The sequence below is a fragment of the Ochotona princeps genome, chromosome 16 (assembly GCF_030435755.1).
Source record: "Ochotona princeps isolate mOchPri1 chromosome 16, mOchPri1.hap1, whole genome shotgun sequence".
Taxonomy (NCBI): Eukaryota; Metazoa; Chordata; class Mammalia; order Lagomorpha; family Ochotonidae; genus Ochotona; species Ochotona princeps.
Window position 1 is genome coordinate 9,248,233 of NC_080847.1, and position 18,919 is coordinate 9,267,151.

At 55.5% G+C, this 18,919-nt stretch overlaps 2 protein-coding genes across 4 annotated transcripts in view; one reads left to right on the plus strand and one right to left on the minus strand.

The window, feature by feature from the left end:
• Window positions 1–4,565: 4,565 nt before the first annotated feature.
• LDHD (lactate dehydrogenase D) lies at window positions 4,566–7,526 on the plus strand. The gene is made up of 11 exons (XM_004584033.2): window positions 4,566–4,679; window positions 4,802–4,914; window positions 5,103–5,244; window positions 5,461–5,602; window positions 5,718–5,877; window positions 5,995–6,194; window positions 6,287–6,415; window positions 6,505–6,632; window positions 6,943–7,033; window positions 7,165–7,276; window positions 7,361–7,526. Exons 1-11 carry the CDS (start codon window positions 4,608–4,610, stop codon window positions 7,524–7,526), a joined length of 1,455 nt encoding a protein of 484 aa, XP_004584090.2. The 5' UTR covers window positions 4,566–4,607.
• A 3,866-nt stretch (window positions 7,527–11,392) lies between these two features.
• Window positions 11,393–18,919, minus strand: part of ZNRF1 (zinc and ring finger 1) — a 97,570-nt gene continuing 90,043 nt past the window's right edge. Inside the window, exons 3-5 of one of the 3 annotated variants that reach the window (XM_058675115.1) lie at window positions 13,941–14,046; window positions 12,647–12,738; window positions 11,393–11,792 (exon numbers count right to left, since the gene is read on the minus strand). In XM_058675115.1, the coding sequence (XP_058531098.1) occupies window positions 12,681–12,738; window positions 13,941–14,046 (164 nt within the window). In that variant the 3' untranslated portion in view covers window positions 11,393–11,792; window positions 12,647–12,680. Of the gene's footprint in view, window positions 11,992–12,646; window positions 12,739–13,940; window positions 14,047–18,919 lie in introns of all 3 variants that reach the window. The other 2 variants (XM_058675114.1, XM_004584031.4) reach the window with 2 other exon arrangements.

Below are 18,919 nucleotides of genomic sequence, written 5' to 3' on the forward strand. Positions count from 1 at the left end.
TTCCCAGCAGCAAAGAAATCTCCATTCATTTGTTTTATTTTTTTTTTAAGATTTATTTATTTTTATTACAAAGTCAGATACACAGAGAGGAGAGATAGAGAGGAAGATCTTCCGTCCGATGATTCACTCCCCAAGTGAGCCGCAACGGGCAGAGGCGCGCCGATCCGAAGCCGGGAACCAGGAACCTCTTCCGGGTCTCCCACACGGGTGCAGTGTCCCAATGTGTTGGGCCGTCCTCAACTGCTTTCCCAGGCCACAAGCAGGGAGCTGGATGGGAAGTGGAGCTGTCGGGATTAGAACCGGCGCCCATATGGGATCCCGGTGCGTTCAAGGTGAGGACCTTAACCATCACGCTATCGCACTGGGCTCAATCTCCATTCATTTAAATGATCCAGTCCACAGGACAAAATAGAAACCCCTATTCCTGCATTTGGACTCTGGTCTAAAAGTCAAAGCTGTAGATGAAGTTTTGGTTATATACTAGCAGTCACACCCTCTTCCTGGCCAGGCTGTGGAATCCTCTGTCTGAAGTACTAGGGCTCATGTATTTTCTTTATGCTCCACTCCTTGTTTTGGCATGCATGTAACCAAGTGCATTGTGCCTTTGCTGAGTGGCAGGCATCATACCTGGGCAGAGCTGTGATCCAGAAACAGAGCTCTCTGTCCTTGCAGTTTGCACTAGGTTGAGAGAGGCATGAAATGAGCACTTGGTAAAATATCTAAGACAGCCTTTGATATTGATAAGTAAAGAAGTTTCAGGGGTAGTCAGGGCATACGGGATTTTTCCCCCTATTTTAAAAAAAAGATTTATTTATTTTTAATGCAAAGCCAGATATACAGAGAGGAGGAGATACAGAGAGGAAGATCTTCTGTCCAATGATTCACTTCCCAAGTGACCACAACAGCTGGAGCTATGCTGATCCAAAACCAGGAGCCAGGAGCTTCCTCTAGATCTCCCACACAAGTGCAGGGTCCCAAAGCTTTAGGCCGTCCTCGACTGTTTTTCCAGGTCACAAGCAGGGAACTGGATGGGAAGCAGGGCCACCAGGATACAAACTGGCACCCATATGGGATTCCAGTGTGCTCAAGGTGAGGATTTTAGCCCCTCGGCCACTGTACCAGGCCCTTTTCTCCATATTTTTAAAAAATTGTAGTAAAATACATGTATGAAATGTCCCCTCCTGGGGCACATGGTGTTCTAGCAGGGGATGCGGCCCCTTCGGATACCTACATTTACACCAGAGCACCTGCTTTGAGTTCAGGCTCCAGCACATCTGCTCCAACGGCATGCTAATGCATCCTGGGAAACAAACACATTAGTCCAACTGCTTGGAGCCCTGCCACCCCTGCGGGAGACCCAGATTTAGTTCCATGCATGCCAGTGTGACCTGGCCCAGCACAGGCTACTGCGGCACTTTGGCGAGAGAACCAAAGCATGGGGAAGCCCTCTGCTTTTTTCCTGTGTCACTCTGCTTTTCAAGGAAATAACATAAACACTGGTATTAAACATGTCCAACAAAGTTACATTGTCTCATCACCCACCGTCAATCAGCAGAACTCCTCTTTTTGTAAAACTGAAACTCCACACCCATTGAACCCAATACCCTATACCCCATCTTCTAGCCCCTGGTGATCACCCTTAACTTCCTGATCCCAAGCTTGGGGTGGTCTGGTTTCACTTAGCCCAGTGTCCTTGAGGCTCAGCCATGTTCTGGCACCTCACGGGATTCCAGCCCCTTCAAAAGCCGGATGACAGTCACATGACTGCATCTTATTTTGTATCCGTTTCCTCACTACATCCACCACTGTGAGTCATGGAAGGTATCTGGCTGCTCCAAGGCCTCAAGGTAACAGTCACATGTTCATCAGACAGAATATTGCAAGAACTTAGTGGCCACTTCCCAGGAGCTGGGCAAGAACCAGGTATGGTCACAATTTGGCCAAGTTCAGACTTGGGGAGTTAATCCTTCACTGCACAGAACCCATAATGCTTTTCTGCCAACATGGGGGATGCTTCTGTGTTCTGTTTTAATCCAGGCTGGTTTTCTGTATTACATGGTCCTAATCCCATTTTTTTTAAAGATTTTATTATTATTGGAAAGCCGGATATACAGAGAGGAGGAGAGACAGAGAGGAAGATATTTCATCCGATGTTTCACTCCCCAAGTGAGCCGCAACGGGCCGATGTGCGCCGATCTGATACCGGGAACCTGGAACCTCTTCCAGGTCTGCCATGCAGGTGCAGGGTCCCAAAGCCTTGGGCCATCCTCAACTGCTTTCCCAGGCCACAAGCAGGGAGCTGGATGGGAAGTGGAGCTGCCGGGATTAGAACTGGCGCCCATATGGGATCCCGGGGCTTTCAAGGCGAGGACTTTGGCTGCTAGGCCACGCCGCCGGGCCCGGTCCTAATCCCATTTTATACTACAGTGACTAAAGGTCTCACTTGCATCAACCACCAAACTTGCCTGAGCACTTGAATGCGTTCTCTGAACTTCCTGTTTGGTTCCATTGATCTTTCTGTCGATTCATGTGCTGAAACAACACACGAAGTTACTGTGTTTTAATATCTGATAGGGCTAATCCTCCTTACTGGGCCCACTCCCAGGTTTATTTTTTATTTCTTTTCTTTGGCCTCAGCAACATAAACTTATTTCTCAGTGTTCAATGGGAAGTGGAAGTGTTATCACATCAAATGCTATGATTTTTTTTTTCATTTTTTAATTTGAGGGAGCAAACTTGCACCTACTGAAACGCCTGGGCATCAGAAGGTACGAGGTGCTGCCCACAGGGATTAGGCATAGTGTTAGGACACGGATTGGGGTGCAGCATCCCTCACAGGGGTGCTTCTCCCGAGTCTCGGCTCCTCTGCTTCCGCCCCAGCTTCCCAGTCATGCATCCCACGAGGCGGCAGGCGGTGCTGCTCCAAGTCCTTGGGCTCCTGACATTCCTGTGGGAGACGTGGCTGGAGTTCTGGGCTTGGGCCTGGCTCAGTCCTAGCAGTTGCAGGCAGTTGAGGAATGGACAAGAGAAGAGAAGATGTCTTTGTCTTCATGCCTTTGAAATAAAAAAAGGAGGGGGAGTGCAGGTTTGATGTTAAGGGGAAAGAATATTGTGTGGAAGAGGCCCCTTAAGCACACAGCTGGGTAATATGAACAAGAAAATCAATACTAGGAGTCCTCGAGGAGTTCTGCACATGGCTTTCAAACATTGCTGCACCAAAACAAACTTAATTCCATTTTCCAATTTCCATTTTCGTGAATGATAACAGCACTAGATTACACACTGCAGAATATGATAATTATACACAAGTCCACACTGACAGTAAATAAATGAGGGAGCACTGACACTCTCCCTTACAGAGTAACTGTAACTAAATAGAGAAGAAATGAGGGCCCAGTGCGATGGCTTCAATTGGCTAGTCCTCGCCTCACAGGCTTGAGAGTCCCACATGGGCACCAGTTCGTGTCCTGGATGCTCCACTTCCCATCCAACCCCCTGCTTGTGGCCTGGGAAAGCAGTCAAGCATGGCCCAAAGCCTTGGGACCCTGCACCCGCGTGGGAGACCCAGAAGAAGCTCCTGGCTCCTGGCTTTGCTTAGCTCTGGATGTTGTGGTCATTTGGGGAGTGAACCAACAGATGGAAGATCTTTGTCTCCCCATCTCCCTCCCTGTAAAATCTTTCAAAGAAAAATCATTAAATCTTAAAACAAAACAAAACACTGTTGGACCCCTGCTCTGTAGTTTTTAGCCTAGAGGCTGCCTCAAGTCAGGAATCCTGAGAGCCAGTGCCAAATCTGTGCCAATTCTGTGATCTGGCAAAATCATTCAAATGTCTTGCTGTTGAAGAACCCAGCAGGACAGGAGAGGGGTTTTCTTCCTGACTTCACTGGGACGGAAATACAAGCTCGGTGCTGGCACTGTGTCCCTGGGCCCTTCCCAGCTGCGGCAGCTGGTGGTGGTGGTGGTGGTATACCCTGGAAGGGGGTGGATCCGGTGGGGACTGCAGACTCTAGTCTTCCTTTACCTACCTGGGGAAACGGCTCATCCGCACAACTCCTCTTCTAGCAAGCCTTCCTGGCTTGTCCCACGGCTTTACCACACCCCAGAGTGTCCTTCTTTGCGTCCTCTCTGATTGGTGGACCTCCCTGACAGTGGCATTGTACTGACTGAGATATGCAGGGTGGGGACAAACTGGGCCGCTGGCCAGACTGCAGGTGGTTCAGGTGCAGGAGGCATGTGACAAGGCCGCCGGGGGGCCGGGAGGGGTCCTTACTGGAGTTGGGTGGCACAAAGGCACAAGCATGGAAGCTGGAGCTTGAAAACAAAGGTCAGCGGGAGAAGTGGGACTGCTAAGTCCTCTTCCAGGAGTCCGTTTGCCCTAGGGCCACGGAGGAGTCCTCAGCCAAAGAGTGGCTGCTGTGCTTGTTGCCCAAGGTGTCTGCAGAGCCTCACCTCTCCTTCGGAGGGCGCCCACGGATCCCTCGACGAAGTCCACAGGGACCGCCTTAAGCCTGGGCTACTTTAAGCAGGCTCCACCTCCGGCTCAGCCAATGGGCTGGGCCGCGGTGCCCGAGGCCATTCACCTACTGGCGTAGCTGTGTAGCAGCGATGGCCCACCTGCTCCGGGTGGCCCTCTCGGGGCTGCCCCCCTGGAGGGGGTACTGCTCCCAGGGGGCAAAGGTAGGGCTGGATGGGAGAGAGGCCCGTGTTCTCGAGCCCCGGGCAGCCCTGTCCCCTACCGCCTGTGATCGGGGCTGGCCTGTGGCCAGGGTTGTCCGTGGCGACGCGTTTCTCCCTCGCAGGGCGTGCTCAGCGAGGGCTTTGTGGAGGCCCTGAAGGCGGTGGTGGGGACTCCGCACGTGTCCACTGCCGCTGCGGTGCGGGAGCAGCACGGGCGCGATGAATCCATGCACCGGTGAGGTTGGGGGAGGCGGGCAGGGGGTCTCTCCCCGCTCCTTCCCTCCAGCCTCTGCACCTGCTTCGGGTGCCCTGACTTTGTCCTCTCTGACTTTGTCCTCGGCCCTTGGCCCCCTGCGAGGCCTTGCAGGGCGAGCGAGACCAGCGGGGCTCGCGCGCCCTGACCCGGCCCACGGCCGCTTGCAGGTGCCAGCCCCCGGACGCTGTGGTGTGGCCCCAGAGTGCCGAGCAGGTCAGCAGGCTGGCGGCGCTGTGCTATGGCCAGGGCGTGCCCATCATCCCCTTTGGCACCGGCACCGGCCTCGAAGGGGGTGTCTGTGCCACGCAGGTACGGTGGCATGCCCCTTACCCCTCCTCATCCCACCTCCTCCACCAGGGGCAGGGGGTGATTTGGCACCCGTGTGGCTGCCTCCTTCACCGCGCGCAGCCTGGCCTGGCTGCTGGGGGCTGAGCCAGGCTGGGACTCAGGGCGGGGCGGGGATGTGGCCGGGTGGTGGGTGACCAAGGCCGGATGACCCCCCTCACGCCAGGAATCTCCCTCCAGGGCGGGGTCTGCATTAACCTGACCCGCATGGACCGCATCCTGGAGCTGAACCCCGAAGACTTCTCTGTGGTGGTGGAGCCTGGCGTCACACGCAAAGCTCTCAATAGGCACCTACGCGACAGTGGCCTCTGGTTTCCCGTGGGTAGGTGTAGGACTGACCAGCCCCCACCCCATGCTTGGAGGCAGGACTGATGTGGATCTTCAGGACACTCCCTCGCCCTGTCCCCACCTCTCCCTTCTCCACTGTGCACCCCCAGATCCAGGTGCGGATGCCTCTCTTTGTGGCATGGCGGCCACAGGGGCCTCGGGCACCAACGCTGTGCGCTATGGCACCATGCGGGACAATGTGCTCAACCTGGAGGTGGTGCTGCCTGATGGACGGCTGCTTCATACCGCAGGCCAGGGCCGCCACTTCCGGTGAGTGCCTGCTGTGCCCCGCCTGTGACTCTGAGCCAGTCCCAGCCAGGGGGACAGTGCACCCCTCTTGCTCCCCACCTCTCCAGCTGCTGGACAGAAATCCCTCTCTATACACAGCAAGTCTGCAGCAGGCTACAACCTCACTGGTCTCTTCGTGGGCTCTGAGGGGACCCTGGGGCTCATCACAGCCGCCACCCTGCGCCTGCACCCTGCACCTGAGGCCACAATGGCCGCTACCTGTGCGTTCCCCAGTGTCCAAGCTGCAGTGGATTGCACTGTTCAGATTCTCCAGGCTGCGGTGCTCGTGGCCCGTATCGGTGAGCCCCTGGGCGTGATCAGGGTGTGCTCTCTGGAAGAGACCCCATCTGACAGCCTTACCTTGTTTGGCCCTCCCTCTCTCTGCTCCTAGAGTTCCTGGATGAGGTCATGATGGATGCCTGCAACAGGCACAGCCAGCTCCACTATCCCGTGGCGCCCACGCTCTTTCTGGAGTTCCACGGCTCCCAGCAGGCACTGGCTGAACAAGTGCAGCGGGCAGGTGTGCTGGCTGGGAGGGGAGGGCCAGGGGCCTGACCTGCCCCACATTGGGCTGCTGCCAGCCCTCTTCCACCCTCACCATCGCTGCAGAAGAGATCGCCCAGCACAACGGAGCCGCTCACTTCTCCTGGGCCAGCGAAGCCGAGCAGCGTAGCCGGCTCTGGGCAGCGCGGCACAACGCCTGGTACGCAGCCCTGGCCCTGCGGCCTGGCTTTAAGGTGAGAGGGGCTGGAGGTGTGATCCTGTGGCTTGGCCCTCCTGCTTCGCAATTCAGCGTCCAGCCATATTGGGCAGGGCCTGGCCATAGCCCACAGTGGGCAGGGCCTAGCTGAACAACCAACCAGTACTTGGAGGGTGGAATGGGAGGGGGAGACAGACTAACTCACTGACACATGGGGCTGTTAAACCTTTGGGAGCTGGCCTAGGCTAAAGTGCCAGGAGGCCTGGGGAACACACCTGGACGAGCTGCCAGGGCCTAGGGGCAGGTGGGGGCTGACGGTGATCTTACTGGCTGGCCCTCTAACCCAGGGCTACTCTACGGATGTCTGTGTGCCCATTTCCCGGCTGCCAGAGATCCTGGTGCAGACCAAGGAGGAGCTGAAGGCCTCAGGACTCACAGGTTCTGCCTGTTCAGGCTTAAGAGGAGGGGTGCCTGGGCAGGAAAGGGCAGGGCAGGGCAGGGCAGAGGAAAGGCAGATGGCAGGAGGGCTGGGCTGGCAGCAATGACAGCTGTGTTCTCTGGGCCCCCAGGAACCATTGTGGGGCATGTGGGTGATGGCAATTTCCACTGCATCCTGCTGGTCAACCCGGAGGATTCCGAGGAGCTCCACAGGGTCAAGGCTTTTGCTGAGGATCTGGGCAGGTGGGTGCCCTGTCCGGGGTAGGGGGTAGTGGGGGTGGGGAAGCTTGGGCCACAGGGCTGAGGGTGTCTCCCTTGGCCTTTCAGGCGTGCTCTGGCACTCCACGGAACTTGCACGGGGGAGCACGGGATCGGATTGGGCAAGCGGCAGCTGCTGCAGGAGGAGGTGGGCCTGGTGGGCATGGAGACCATGCGGCAGCTAAAGGCTGCACTGGATCCTCAAGGCCTCATGAACCCAGGCAAGGTGCTGTGAGTGGCCCTGCAGACCTTCCTCCCCTCACTGCCCCGACTTCAGAGCCTTTACCTTCTAGAAATTTCCTTCATGTGGCTGACTGTGCAAGGAAAGAACCTTTGGTCCAGAAAACACTAATGAAGCCATTTGCTCCCTGCTGCCACAGTCCCTTCCTGGGTGTCAGAGTGCATTCCAGGCCTAGGATGAGGCCAGCTACTGCTCCCAAGCCCTCCCACACCCAGGGAACCAGGACCCCTTCCTGGGACAGGAAAGAATTTGTTGATAGGTTGCCTGCTACCTGACATCAGCAGGTGGCAACCCCATCCCTACTTTCCCCTCCCAGTTCTGGCCAGCCCAGCACCACCATGAATTTGGGCTATTTGCTTACTGCAGCCTGGGGCCAGAACCAGGTTGCAAGCAAGTCAGTTCCCTGTCTTCCCACGGATATTTTGGCAGAGTCCAACACGGGGCCTGAGGATATTGTGAGCATATTCTTCAAGCAGTTGCTGGAACTAGACCACACTCCTCATGGTGTGGTGTCCTGGCAACTCCAGCATTTGTGCCCTCAAAGTCATTTCACTCACCTCTGGGCCCATCTGTGGATCCTAATGGCCAGAGCTCATCTCCCATACTTAGTAGTTGTTTCTTCCTAAACCCACAAGAGGGCGCCCGACACCATAAACTTCATCCCCACTAGCCTCTGCTCTGGACACCTGCTGTCTGGAATCCACCCCTTGTTCAGGTGGTTCTCAGCTAACCACTGGGATGGAGGCTTGGAAAAATCTGATACCCCTGCAGCTGATGGTGCCAATCCCATCTCCCTCAACCCTGCGCCTCAGGCTCACTAAGGGGCTTTGCAACAACTCATCTCTGAGCTCCTCTGGGACCCACCCACAAAGCCCTCATCTATCCCATCAAAGTTTTAGGCCCTGCCCCTAAATCCTCAATCCTCAACCCACAACCCTTCAATCCTCAGAACTCTCTCCTTCCCTGTGCCAACATGGGTCTCTTCCAGCAGCAGTGACCCAGAATGGAGCCTTATGGGCACACTCCTGTGACATTTGTCCCGTGGCTGCCCTAGGGGTGAGCGGAGGCTATACCATGAGGGAGGAGCGGACTGGTGGCCAGTCTTGCTGGCCCTCCTCCTTCGACCAATCCTGCACCTGAGCAATACAGCCGTGGGGCCCCTCTGGTGGTGGTGGTTCTGCAGGGGTGTCTCTTCCACGATGAACCCTCTGGGGGCCTGGCAGCTGGTAGGCACTCAGCAAATAATCATTTCTCCATAAATTGATTTTCTTTAATTAAGAAAGATTCCAAACATACAGAAAAGTTGAAAGAACAAGTACACCATTCACGGAAACAAGCAGCCACTGCAAATTCAAACAATGAATATTTTGCCTTATTTGCTTTGTGTGTGTACTTTTTTTTTTTTTTGCAAGGGGGTAGGGGAAATCATTCAGAATTTGATTACATGTTTCTTAAAATCATTCACCTATATAAAATTCAGCATCCATCTCCTAAGAATAAGGACATTCTCCTATAAACCTCACCAGCAGTTAAATGGCTATTAGATGTATGGTCTCAGTGAATGGCTCCTGTCCAGGAACCCCAGAAAAGCAAGCTGGGCCTTTGCAGACATCTGCCTGCTCCACCAGGTCATCTTCCCTTAGAAGGGCAGGGCAGGAACAGTATAGGGAGCCTTGTGGGGGGTGGGGAGCAGGAGGAGGAGGGAGAAGCACCAGCTCAGACAGCCAGTCCCACCCCGGGTCAAGTTCAGAGGACATGACAGCCAGCAGAGGGCTGCAGTGTGCCAGGTGGGAGCAGAAGTCAGCAGGGGTGGGGGGTTGGGAGGATGAGCACCAGCCCCCAAAAGCCTGGATTAGCACCCAGTGTGGGCCACGGCCTTGCCCTACACAATTCAACAGCCACTCGGTCACTGGTGGCTCTGCCAAAGTGGCCGGGCTTGAACCAACAGCCTCCAAGGTGGGCGTGTGCATGGTCTCTGGGTCCAGGGGTCAGGCAAGGAGATCTTCAGAGCTGGGCCCTGCCCCGCCAGCTTTGCTGGTGGAATTAAATATAGAACAGGGAGACACAGTTGCCAGGCAGAAACGAGAGGTACTGTGAATAGAACGGTGCCCTTTGCAGTGACAGAGCCACCAGGGAGCCTACTGTGCAAGTGCTAGGCCTTCAGGGCAGGTGCTCCGACCCTTGGGGGACTGCTGGGCTGCGTGCTGTTGTCTTTGCTTCACATGTGATGATGCCAAAGTTCAGATGAATCAAGTCCTTTTTCCCAGGTCATTCTTGCAGGGAAGTAGGAGCCCAGATGCAACCTCTCGGAGCCCACATTCTTGCCATCCCTTCTCATGATGGCGTCAACAGAGCCTGGGCTTTCTGTTGTGGGCTGATGTGAGCCGGAGGCTGAGCCCCTTGAACTTCAGTATTTCTCTTCTGCCTTGGCTCATGCGTGCCTGCTGTCATGGGGTGAATGCCCTTGCACACGCCAGGTGCTTCAGGAAGCATCTGAGGGAGTTGACTGCGGAGCTAGAGACCGGTGCAGCAGGGATGGTCTAGACCCTTGGACCTGGTGGCATGGGCACCCTGAGGCCGCAGCACAAAGGGCAGGCCTAGCAAGAACAGGGCAATGAAGGTGTGGCGCTTTCCTTCACCGGCTCTGAAGGAGGCCCTGGAATGTCCCCTGGGAGCCTGTCTGGCCAGAGACAGGGGCCAGGCATGCGCTTCTGCTCCTCCCCTCCCCTCCCCTGAGGTTCCCACTGGCACTGCCATTTTTTGTGAGCTGAAGTGGCTGGTTCTGGTTCAAGGGCTCTGAGCTGGCTGGGCCCCAAACCCGGGCCTCTTCCTGGGCCACGATGGAGCAGGCCCATGAGTCAGCATGGATATGCAGACGGCAACAGGCAGGGCTGTGGGACTTGGGATGGGGTGGCAGGTGGCTGTGAGGCCAGTGGCCCTGCATATCTTCCTGGTGGCACCTCTCCACAGCCACTACAATGGCAGCAAGCTGGCTGCGTGGTGCTTACTTCCGAGGGTCATTCAGCTCCTGCGGCTGACCCGTGCTCACCCTGCCTCCTCCAGCCCCGGGAGAGCTGTGTGCCACACCTGCAGGCCCATGGGGGAGCCAGAAGGGATGCTCAGGAGGGAGCGGGACATCAGCCCCATTCCTTGACAGTGTTAACAATGCTTCATTCAAATAAATCCACACAGTGCATCTTTCATTAGACATTATTTTAATACCATATCAAAACACCTCGACTAATGAAGAAAGCTTCTCTCCCAAGCTCGGAACATTTTTTAAACATTTTGTTAATTTTTTGTTTGTTTTGTTTTTTAAATTTTAATATATAAATACAGAAACCTATCTTGCATGGGCCGACGCCATGTGTGAACGCCAAGGGCTAAGTGTTCTCCAATGGAGTGCCTGATAACACATCTGCTTGTACTGTTGTTTCTTTATTCAAGTCTCTAAGTTTCCTGGAAAAAGAAAATCCACAAGGGCACAAGAAAAAACGTTCAGGCATTTTTGCAAGACACTTGTGATCCTTAAAGCCCCCAGCTGACCGGAGCCGGGAGGAGAGGAAGAAAAGAAATGGGTGTGGAGGTGGGACCGGAGTCCTTGGTGGGGGTTTGTGGTGGTGTTGTTTTTTGGCAATGAAGTAAAGATTTTGGGGTCCCAAGAGGAAAAAAGTGCAAAACCAAGCCGGAAAAAAACGGGAAGCAGCGGCAGGTGAGAGGGTGATGCTGGCCGGGGCCAGCGGAGAGAGGCCCGGTGCTCGGGCCGCCAGCACTGGCGAGCAGGCCAGGCCAGGCCCTTTCTCTCACTGAGCAGCTTGCAGCTGGCCAGCAGAGCCATCTGTAAACATCACGAGGGGAAACACCAGGAGACACTAGACTTGTTTTTTTTTTTAAATAATTTTTTTTTTTTTGTAAACACTTTAAAGACAGACCCACAATGCCTTTCAAAGGTGAAAAAGAAAAGGCCCTTTGCCCTCCTGGCCGAGGGCTGCAGGCTGCGGGCAGGGATCGCGGTGGATTCACTCTTCTCTCGGACGCACTCTCATCCCTTCTGGTGTCCTCGGGGAGGGAGGGAGAGCCGCTTCCTGGAAGTCGGTGCGGAAGGTGTGCCCTGTCCTCACTGGTGTCCCAAGTTCAGCTCTGCCCGTGTCCGGTGAGCCTCCTCTCGGGGACAGGGGCTGCTGTCCCTGTGTGGACCACAAGGAGTGAGTCGTGTTCCGTCTGGCTGTGGGTTGGACGCTGTGTCCCGCCAGGGTCCGGCTGCACAGGGACCCCCAAGGCCAAACATCATGCCGGAATCTGGACCTGCGCTCCGGGGCTGGCCTCCGCTCCCTCTCCCTGGCTTTTTCTTCTCCCCTTGTCATTGGTTTTTGAGGTGACGGTAAAAAGAGCAAATGTCCCTGATTTGTCTGACATCATCAGCTGTTCTGGGAGGTTACTTGGAATAAATAAAATAAACCTAACAACAGAAAACAAAACAAAAACAGGAGAGAGAAAAAGGAGAAGGGAAAAAAGAGGCTCCCGAACCTTTGGGTGGGAGTGTTGTGAGGGGGGGCTTTTGTCTGTCTGTTGGTGGGGACCAGGGAAGGCACAGGGATCAGGTCTGGGCTGGTGGCCTGAGAGGCACCGTATGTGGTGTGCTAGGTAAGAGAGGTGGCCTGCAGGTGCGAGACCCAGTAGCTGACAGGCAACATGTCCCCAGGATGGCAGGAGGGCAGTTATCCCCCATTACCAGAGAAGTGGGGACTCCAAGAGAGGTGTGAGGGCTGGGCGGAGCTGGGTATGGACATGGCGCCACCCTCCTGGGGATCTTCCAAAGCTTTCTCCAGAGAGACTGATCCCCGCAGCTTGGGATTCCCTTTGCCTCACTCACTGCCCAGAGCTCGCTCTTGCTGATTACCCACATGCCATTTCCACACCTTACCGTCCCCACAAGGAAAAGCACCCCAGTCTCCGGACAACCACTGATGGGTGGGACGCTCCCAGCTTGCCTCCGTTCCCACTGTCTTCTCGGTGGGGTGTCTGAGGACGGCCCAGCTCCCCCCATCCCCAAAGCCCCCTCTGGAGTTGTGACCCTGAGCCTGGAGCTAGAAGCACCCCCCTCACAGGCTCACCTTTGAGAGGAGTCGGCAAGCAGACCCGGTAGGGTCAGTCCGCAGGGTGTTCTGGACAAGATCTGTTCACCTCAAACCACGAATCTATGCAGCTGGGGGTAGGGCAGCAGAGGAAAGCATGTTAGCCCCTGGCCAGGCAGCCCTTTCCCTGAGGTCACTGCCCCTAAAGTGCCCTGAAAGGGTCTTGAGGAAGAACAATCCCACCCTGTTCTCTGAAGCAGCAGCCAGCCTGTCAGCAATGGAGAGGGGCTTTGAGCACTTCAAGGAGGAGCCAGGAGAGTAGCCAGCTGGGGGAGAGGGGCAGCAGGTTCAGCAACACAGCCAGTGGAAAGGCGAGAGTAGGTGGACCTTGTAGGCCACAGCTCTGGCAGCTTGGGACTCCTGGGTCAGCTGACCTGTCAGGAGAGCGCCCAAAGTGCTGCCTGGCTTGAACTCAGCACTCAGAAAAGAGGGGAAGAGGAGCTGGGCCTTGGCTGGCAAAGCCACCCCAGGAGGAAGGCGGATGGCAAGGCCACTTCAAGGTCTGTGCGAAAGAGGAATAGAGACCGCCTGAGATGTGGGACAGCTTCCCGATCTGTAAGCCAATGTCTAGATGTCTCCAAAGTAGGAACCGGGCAGACACCATGCTGAAACCACCCAAGGTGCCAGAGGTTTCCTTTTCTAGAAACTTCTGGCTGTAGGGCTCTGTGCTGGGAAACGTACCCAGAATGACAGCCCCTCACTCTGGCTGACTGGGAGCCCACTCTATACCAGCCACAACTGTGCCAGACAGGGCTGCCACCCTGGCACCCTGTGACCCTGAGGTAGGTCTGCAAAAAACCCGAGCTTCAGCAAAGAGTTCTGGGTGCAAGGAGCTGCAGAGCAGCAGGCTACAGGCATGCAGTGTTCTCCAGGCTTGGCCAGGAGGTGTCTGCTTTCCAGTGGGGAATGAGAACAAGGCTCCTGGAGCTCAGCACGCATCTCAGTCCCACTCACTGGAGCAGCTCTTGCGCCCTGGACCCATGCATGGGTGGCAGCTCTTCCTGATGCTGGGCATCAGGGAGATGGGGGAGTGCAGGGCAGTGAGCACACCTGCCACGCCACGTCTCATTTGCAGGTGTGGCTGAGGGGGTCCCAGAGCAAGCACCAGCCAGCAGCTTGGAGCTGTGGCACCTTCATTCTCACTGCCCACCGAGAGGGCCCCCTCTGGAGGCTAACCGGGGACGCTCTCACCCTCCTATGGGCATGGCAGGAGCTGTTACACAACAGAAGTGGACAGGATGGTAGCTGATCTGGCCCTTCTGGACCCTCCTACCTTTTGTGGTAGATGCACAGGCAGGGCAGCCTGGCTATCGTGTCCCCTTGAAGCAGCTCTTCCAGACAGATCACACACTCCCCTGCATCTTTCGTCAGCACGTCATCTGCAGAGGGACACAGGGGAGCAAGGGCTCAGTGACTGACAGGCACGAGGGCCATGCGCTGGAAGGGACTCTGGGAGCACGCAGGTCTGAGGGGCACCTTGACCTTATTTTTAGGAGTCTCACAGCGGCGATCTGACGTCCGTGTTACAGATCGAGCGCCTGGAGACACGATGGGATTAGCCAAAAGCCCAGGAGACCGAGGATGAACAAGGCACAGACAAAGACGGGTCCTGGAGGTGGCAGCAGCAGTGAGAAGTCCTTTTCAGACAACTTTCCCCCCAAATACACAAACAGCCCAGGTGCCCCCATTTCCAACGTGGAAAACCACAGGAGTAGTGTGGTGTGAGGCAGGAACAAGTGGGAGAAGCGGGTATCAAGCAAATGCTTGTATGTGGATATTTCCAGTGGCACAATTCATAAAGGACCAAACACGTTTAGAACGCAGTGTCTATCCACTGACGACCGGGTCTAGACGGCACACTCTGTTCATACAACACAGCACGATGCAGGAAAGAAATGGAAACAATGAGACGGAAGGCAACCACTCATGGGTCCAGCAGGGAGCTGGATGAAAGTGGAGCTGCTGGGATTAGAACCGGTGCCCATGTGAGATCCCGGCACTTTTAAAGAGAGGACTTTAGCTGCTAGGCCACCACACCGGGCCCTGCTGTGGCTATTTAAGGAGTGAACCAACAGATGGAAGACACGTGTGTGTTTCTCTCCACTGTAACGTTACCTTTCAAATAAATAAAAATAAATCTTAAAAACAAACGAAAGTGCCCAAAGTCCTTGCCTTGCATGCACTGGTATCCTGTGTGGGTGCCAGTTTGTGTGCCAGCTGCTTCACTTCCCCTCCAGCTCCCTGCTTGTGGCCTGGGAAAGCAGTTGAGGATGGCCCAAAGCTTGGGACCCTACAGCCACATGGGAGACCCAGAAGAAGCTCCTGGCTCCTGGCTTTGGTTGGGCTCAGCTCCGGCCGTTGTGGCCTCTTGGGGAGTGAATCATAAGACAGAAGATCTTCCTCTCTGTCTCTCCTCCTCTTTGTATATCTGACTTTCCAATAAAAATAAATAAATCTTTTTAAAAATGAATCTTTAAAACAAACAAACAAACAAACAAACAAAAAGGTGACTGGGCAGAGGGATACTTGGAAACTCTCCAGACCCACAGGGAAACACCCAGAGTGGTATAAAAATGAAGGAAAGAGGGCTTAGAGCAGGCCAGGCTCCGCAGTACCAGCTGCCACCCGTGACATGTGCTGAGATCTGAATGGATTTCCTGCTTCAGTCTCTGTGTGCTTGAATTGCCAAGGAAGTCATTGTAGCTTCCTGGCCACCAAGACAAACTGTGTTCCTCTTCTGTGTGTTAACCGTCTGGCTAACCCAAGGGACCACCACAAAATGAGACACAAACAGAAAAAAGGAGACGACGTGTAGTTGGCCGCTGGTGTGGTCACCTCAGACTCCACGGAGGTGAGTGCCTGACTGCCACGAAGGGCCTAAGCTCATGGTTGTGAAGTGTTACATATTAGACGTGCAGGGATGAGACGTGTGTGCAGGCATGGAGAGGTGTGCACGGTACACACACTTCCTCAGCGGTGTGGGGGAATAAGGGCTCACAGGAGCCTGTTGTCATGCACTCCGACATTGTTTGAATGTTGGCATCTGCACTGCTTTTGATTATGAAAAACCCAGTAACATAGCGTACTACCGGTGCCTGCATCTTACTCTGCAGTATATCAGAAAGATCAGATGGGTTCAAGGAGAGAGAGGTGAGGGGGCAAGTGGCTGGTGCTCACTGTAGAACTCGTCACCATCCCTACATGTTAAAGATTTTAAAAAATACTTGGGAGGGAAGCAGGTGGACAGGGAGGGAGAGTGGGAGAGGCTCCCACTTGCTAACTCAGTCCCCAGACGACTTTGACATCTGAGGCAGGGCTAGAGCCAGTGACAGGAGCTGGGGATTCCACTGTGCTCTCCCACAGGAGCCATTGTCTGCTGCCTCCCGGGGTCTGCACTGTTGAGAAGCTGTAATTGGGAGCCACGGTGAGGAGCTAAACTTCTGTATTCCAAATGCCAGATGTGGGGCATTTTAACTCTAGTCCAAAGCTTGCTCCTGCATGGCATTTTCCACAACAGAACATCAGAGGGGAAAAACCCCTCCATACAGATGGGAGGCAGAACAGCCCTGTAACAGGCAGAGTGATCCTGCAGGCATGCCTGTCTCAGGCCTCTCACCCTTGGTGCCCCCATGCAGCCATGCTGTTGCCCCCCATTGCGTGTCCCCTCCTGACTGGTGGCTCCGTTGTGAGCCCAAGGAATAAGCCAGAGCTCTCTGAGTCCCAGATGGTTTGCCACCCCAGCCCTGTTCTCTGTCTACGTCCGTTCCAGGATGGCACCTCTGACCCTTGGAGTGATGGATGTGGGGGTGGGGGCAGGGTGGGGCTGGGGACGCTGGGGAGATAAGGCTCAGGGGCTTTCTTCCTGGATCTGATGTTCCTATTTTGACATCACAAGAGAAGGAGAGAGGGCAGCGCACAAGGGTGAGACACTGCCTTGGCCTAGGGTGGAAGGTCCATGCCCTCCAGGACTTACATGCACAGCTCCAAGCCAGATGCAGCCCTTTCCTGGTCATATATGCAGTCAGCAGTGCTCACTGATTATCTCACCCAGTGCACATGGAGCAGAACTGCCTGTCTCTTCTCCTCAGGCCTTGGCCATGAGCAGCCTCCATATGTTCCAGGATCCCAGCAGGGAGGGGGAAATGGTTGCAGTCTGGCTTCCAACTGGTACTTTCAAGACCCCCACACTCACCTGAGGTGAGCCCCACTGCCTGCTGCTGGAGGGAAGTCTGACTCAGATACCTGTGGTGAGCCCAGGCTTCCCCAGATGGGCTCTACAAATGCTGGCTGATGAGATGAATGTTCAGCATGAAGGCTGCACATTCTCCTCTCTCTTAGTGCCTCAAGGCCCTCCAGGCTTCCTGCTTCCAGTGAACAAAGCCAGCCAAGTGCTGCTTAGAGAGGTGTGCTTGGCCTGAAAGGGCTGCTAGACAGCACTGGTGATGTCCTTCCAACCAGACCAAGGAGCCAAGGCAGAGGGCAGGGAAAGGCTCTGGAGTTCAAAAGAGAGGTGTGACACCAGGGTGGGAGGTGAGGAGACTGGGGGTGGGGTGTGGCAGCACTTCTGACAGCTGCTACACATCCCAGAAAAGCCAAGCAGGAGGAACGGAAGCTCTCGCTGCTTTGGGCCACTCCCTGGCCAGGAGCCTCCTAGATGGTCTCCTGGAGTCCTGGGGACTGTGGAGGGGTGTGGGAGAATGGGTCCTCAGCAGTCATGCTTCCCAAGCTCAGGTCCTTCCACATGGCTACCCTGCCTGATTTCCCTGAGGGGCTGAGAGAGATGGAAACCACCACCCATATCATAGATAGTGACTGTGCTTGGAGCGGGCAGGTCAGGCTCAGGGGCGCCAGGAAGGCAGGGCTTGGCTGCGCTGCAGAGTTCTGACAACACATTCCACAGAGAACCCCTGGCCAGCACAAGGCCCAGGCCCTGTCTCCTGGCCTCATTTCCATCTGAGGGGTGGTAAGGTACCCAGTCTGGCAGGTGCAGAGCTGCTGGCCTGTCTGCCAGGGGGCAGGACAAGAGAGTGCCAACAACAACAAGCTTCACTGGCTCCCTTCTTGGGGTGTTCCACTCTCCAGGAAAAGGGGCAACCATAAACACAGTGTCACAGCTCCACCACCTCAGGGTCTCAGGGCTGTGGGTGGGCACTGGGCTGCAAAGAGACCAGCCTGGGAGACTGTGAACCTGGGACAGCTTCATGTGAGAGGTCCCCACAGTCCCAACTGCTCTTCTCCAGCTCCTTTCTAATTTTCCCACAGGGCTCAAACCCTGCAGGTGTCCTTCTCTCCCTCTTTCCTGTTCCCCAGGTGCCAAGGGTTGGCCACTCTGGTGGTCAGTACACCCGGTCGGCAGTGGCTGGGAGCCTGAGTGGGTCACCATCCCCGCTCCCCTCTCGGGGCAGCACTGTCTCAGACACCCCGCAACTACCCGAGCCCAGCACTTAACAATAGCCCTGGGCAGTGCTCCACACAGGGCTAGGCTAATAGTTTGGTGAGGACTGGGCTTTCCCTGCAAAGGGCACGACACTCCCACTGTGACACAGGGTTCTGAGGGCAGGAGACACACAGCTGACAACACCTGCAGGGAGCTAGCAGGGAGATTTCTGCTTTCACAGAAGCCAGCCCTTTCCATCAAGACAGCCTATGTGACACCGAAGGGGGCCATGAGCTGCAGCAGAGGGGTGGGTGGACATCATGCCCCACAGAGCCAGGCATGGCCTCTGGAGGTGACCTAGAGCAGGGCTGAGGACAAGTTACACAGACCACCACTCGGCTTGGCTGGATTCTGCTGGCCAGCTACCTACCTGTCCCTACCGGACTCCCTGCCAGAGCTGGCCAGGCCTGGCTCAGCCCCAGGCCACCCCTGATAGTCACCCGCGAGATGCCAAGAGAGATTCTCTTCCACTCAAAGTCACATCCTCATTACAGGCATTTGTTTTGCCACCCCAGCAATTTGTGGGTTGGAATCTGAGCGCGCATCCTTCATGGCTGCTCCTCTTCCTGTCCCCAACCCCACCAGTCTCAGGCACAACAGATGCTGGGGGAGAGAGAGAAATGCAAAAGCCCAATCAAGGTGACTTCTCCATGGGCAGCGACCCCCGGAAGGTGCTCAGGGGCACAGAGTCTAACAGTCAGTGTTTCAGGGTCCACGCCCTTCCCTGCTCCCTGATAGCAGCTGGGGCATTCACCAGCCTCCCAGACAGGTGCTGAGCACAGGTATGGCGCCCTCACATTGTTGTGGTGCACTGG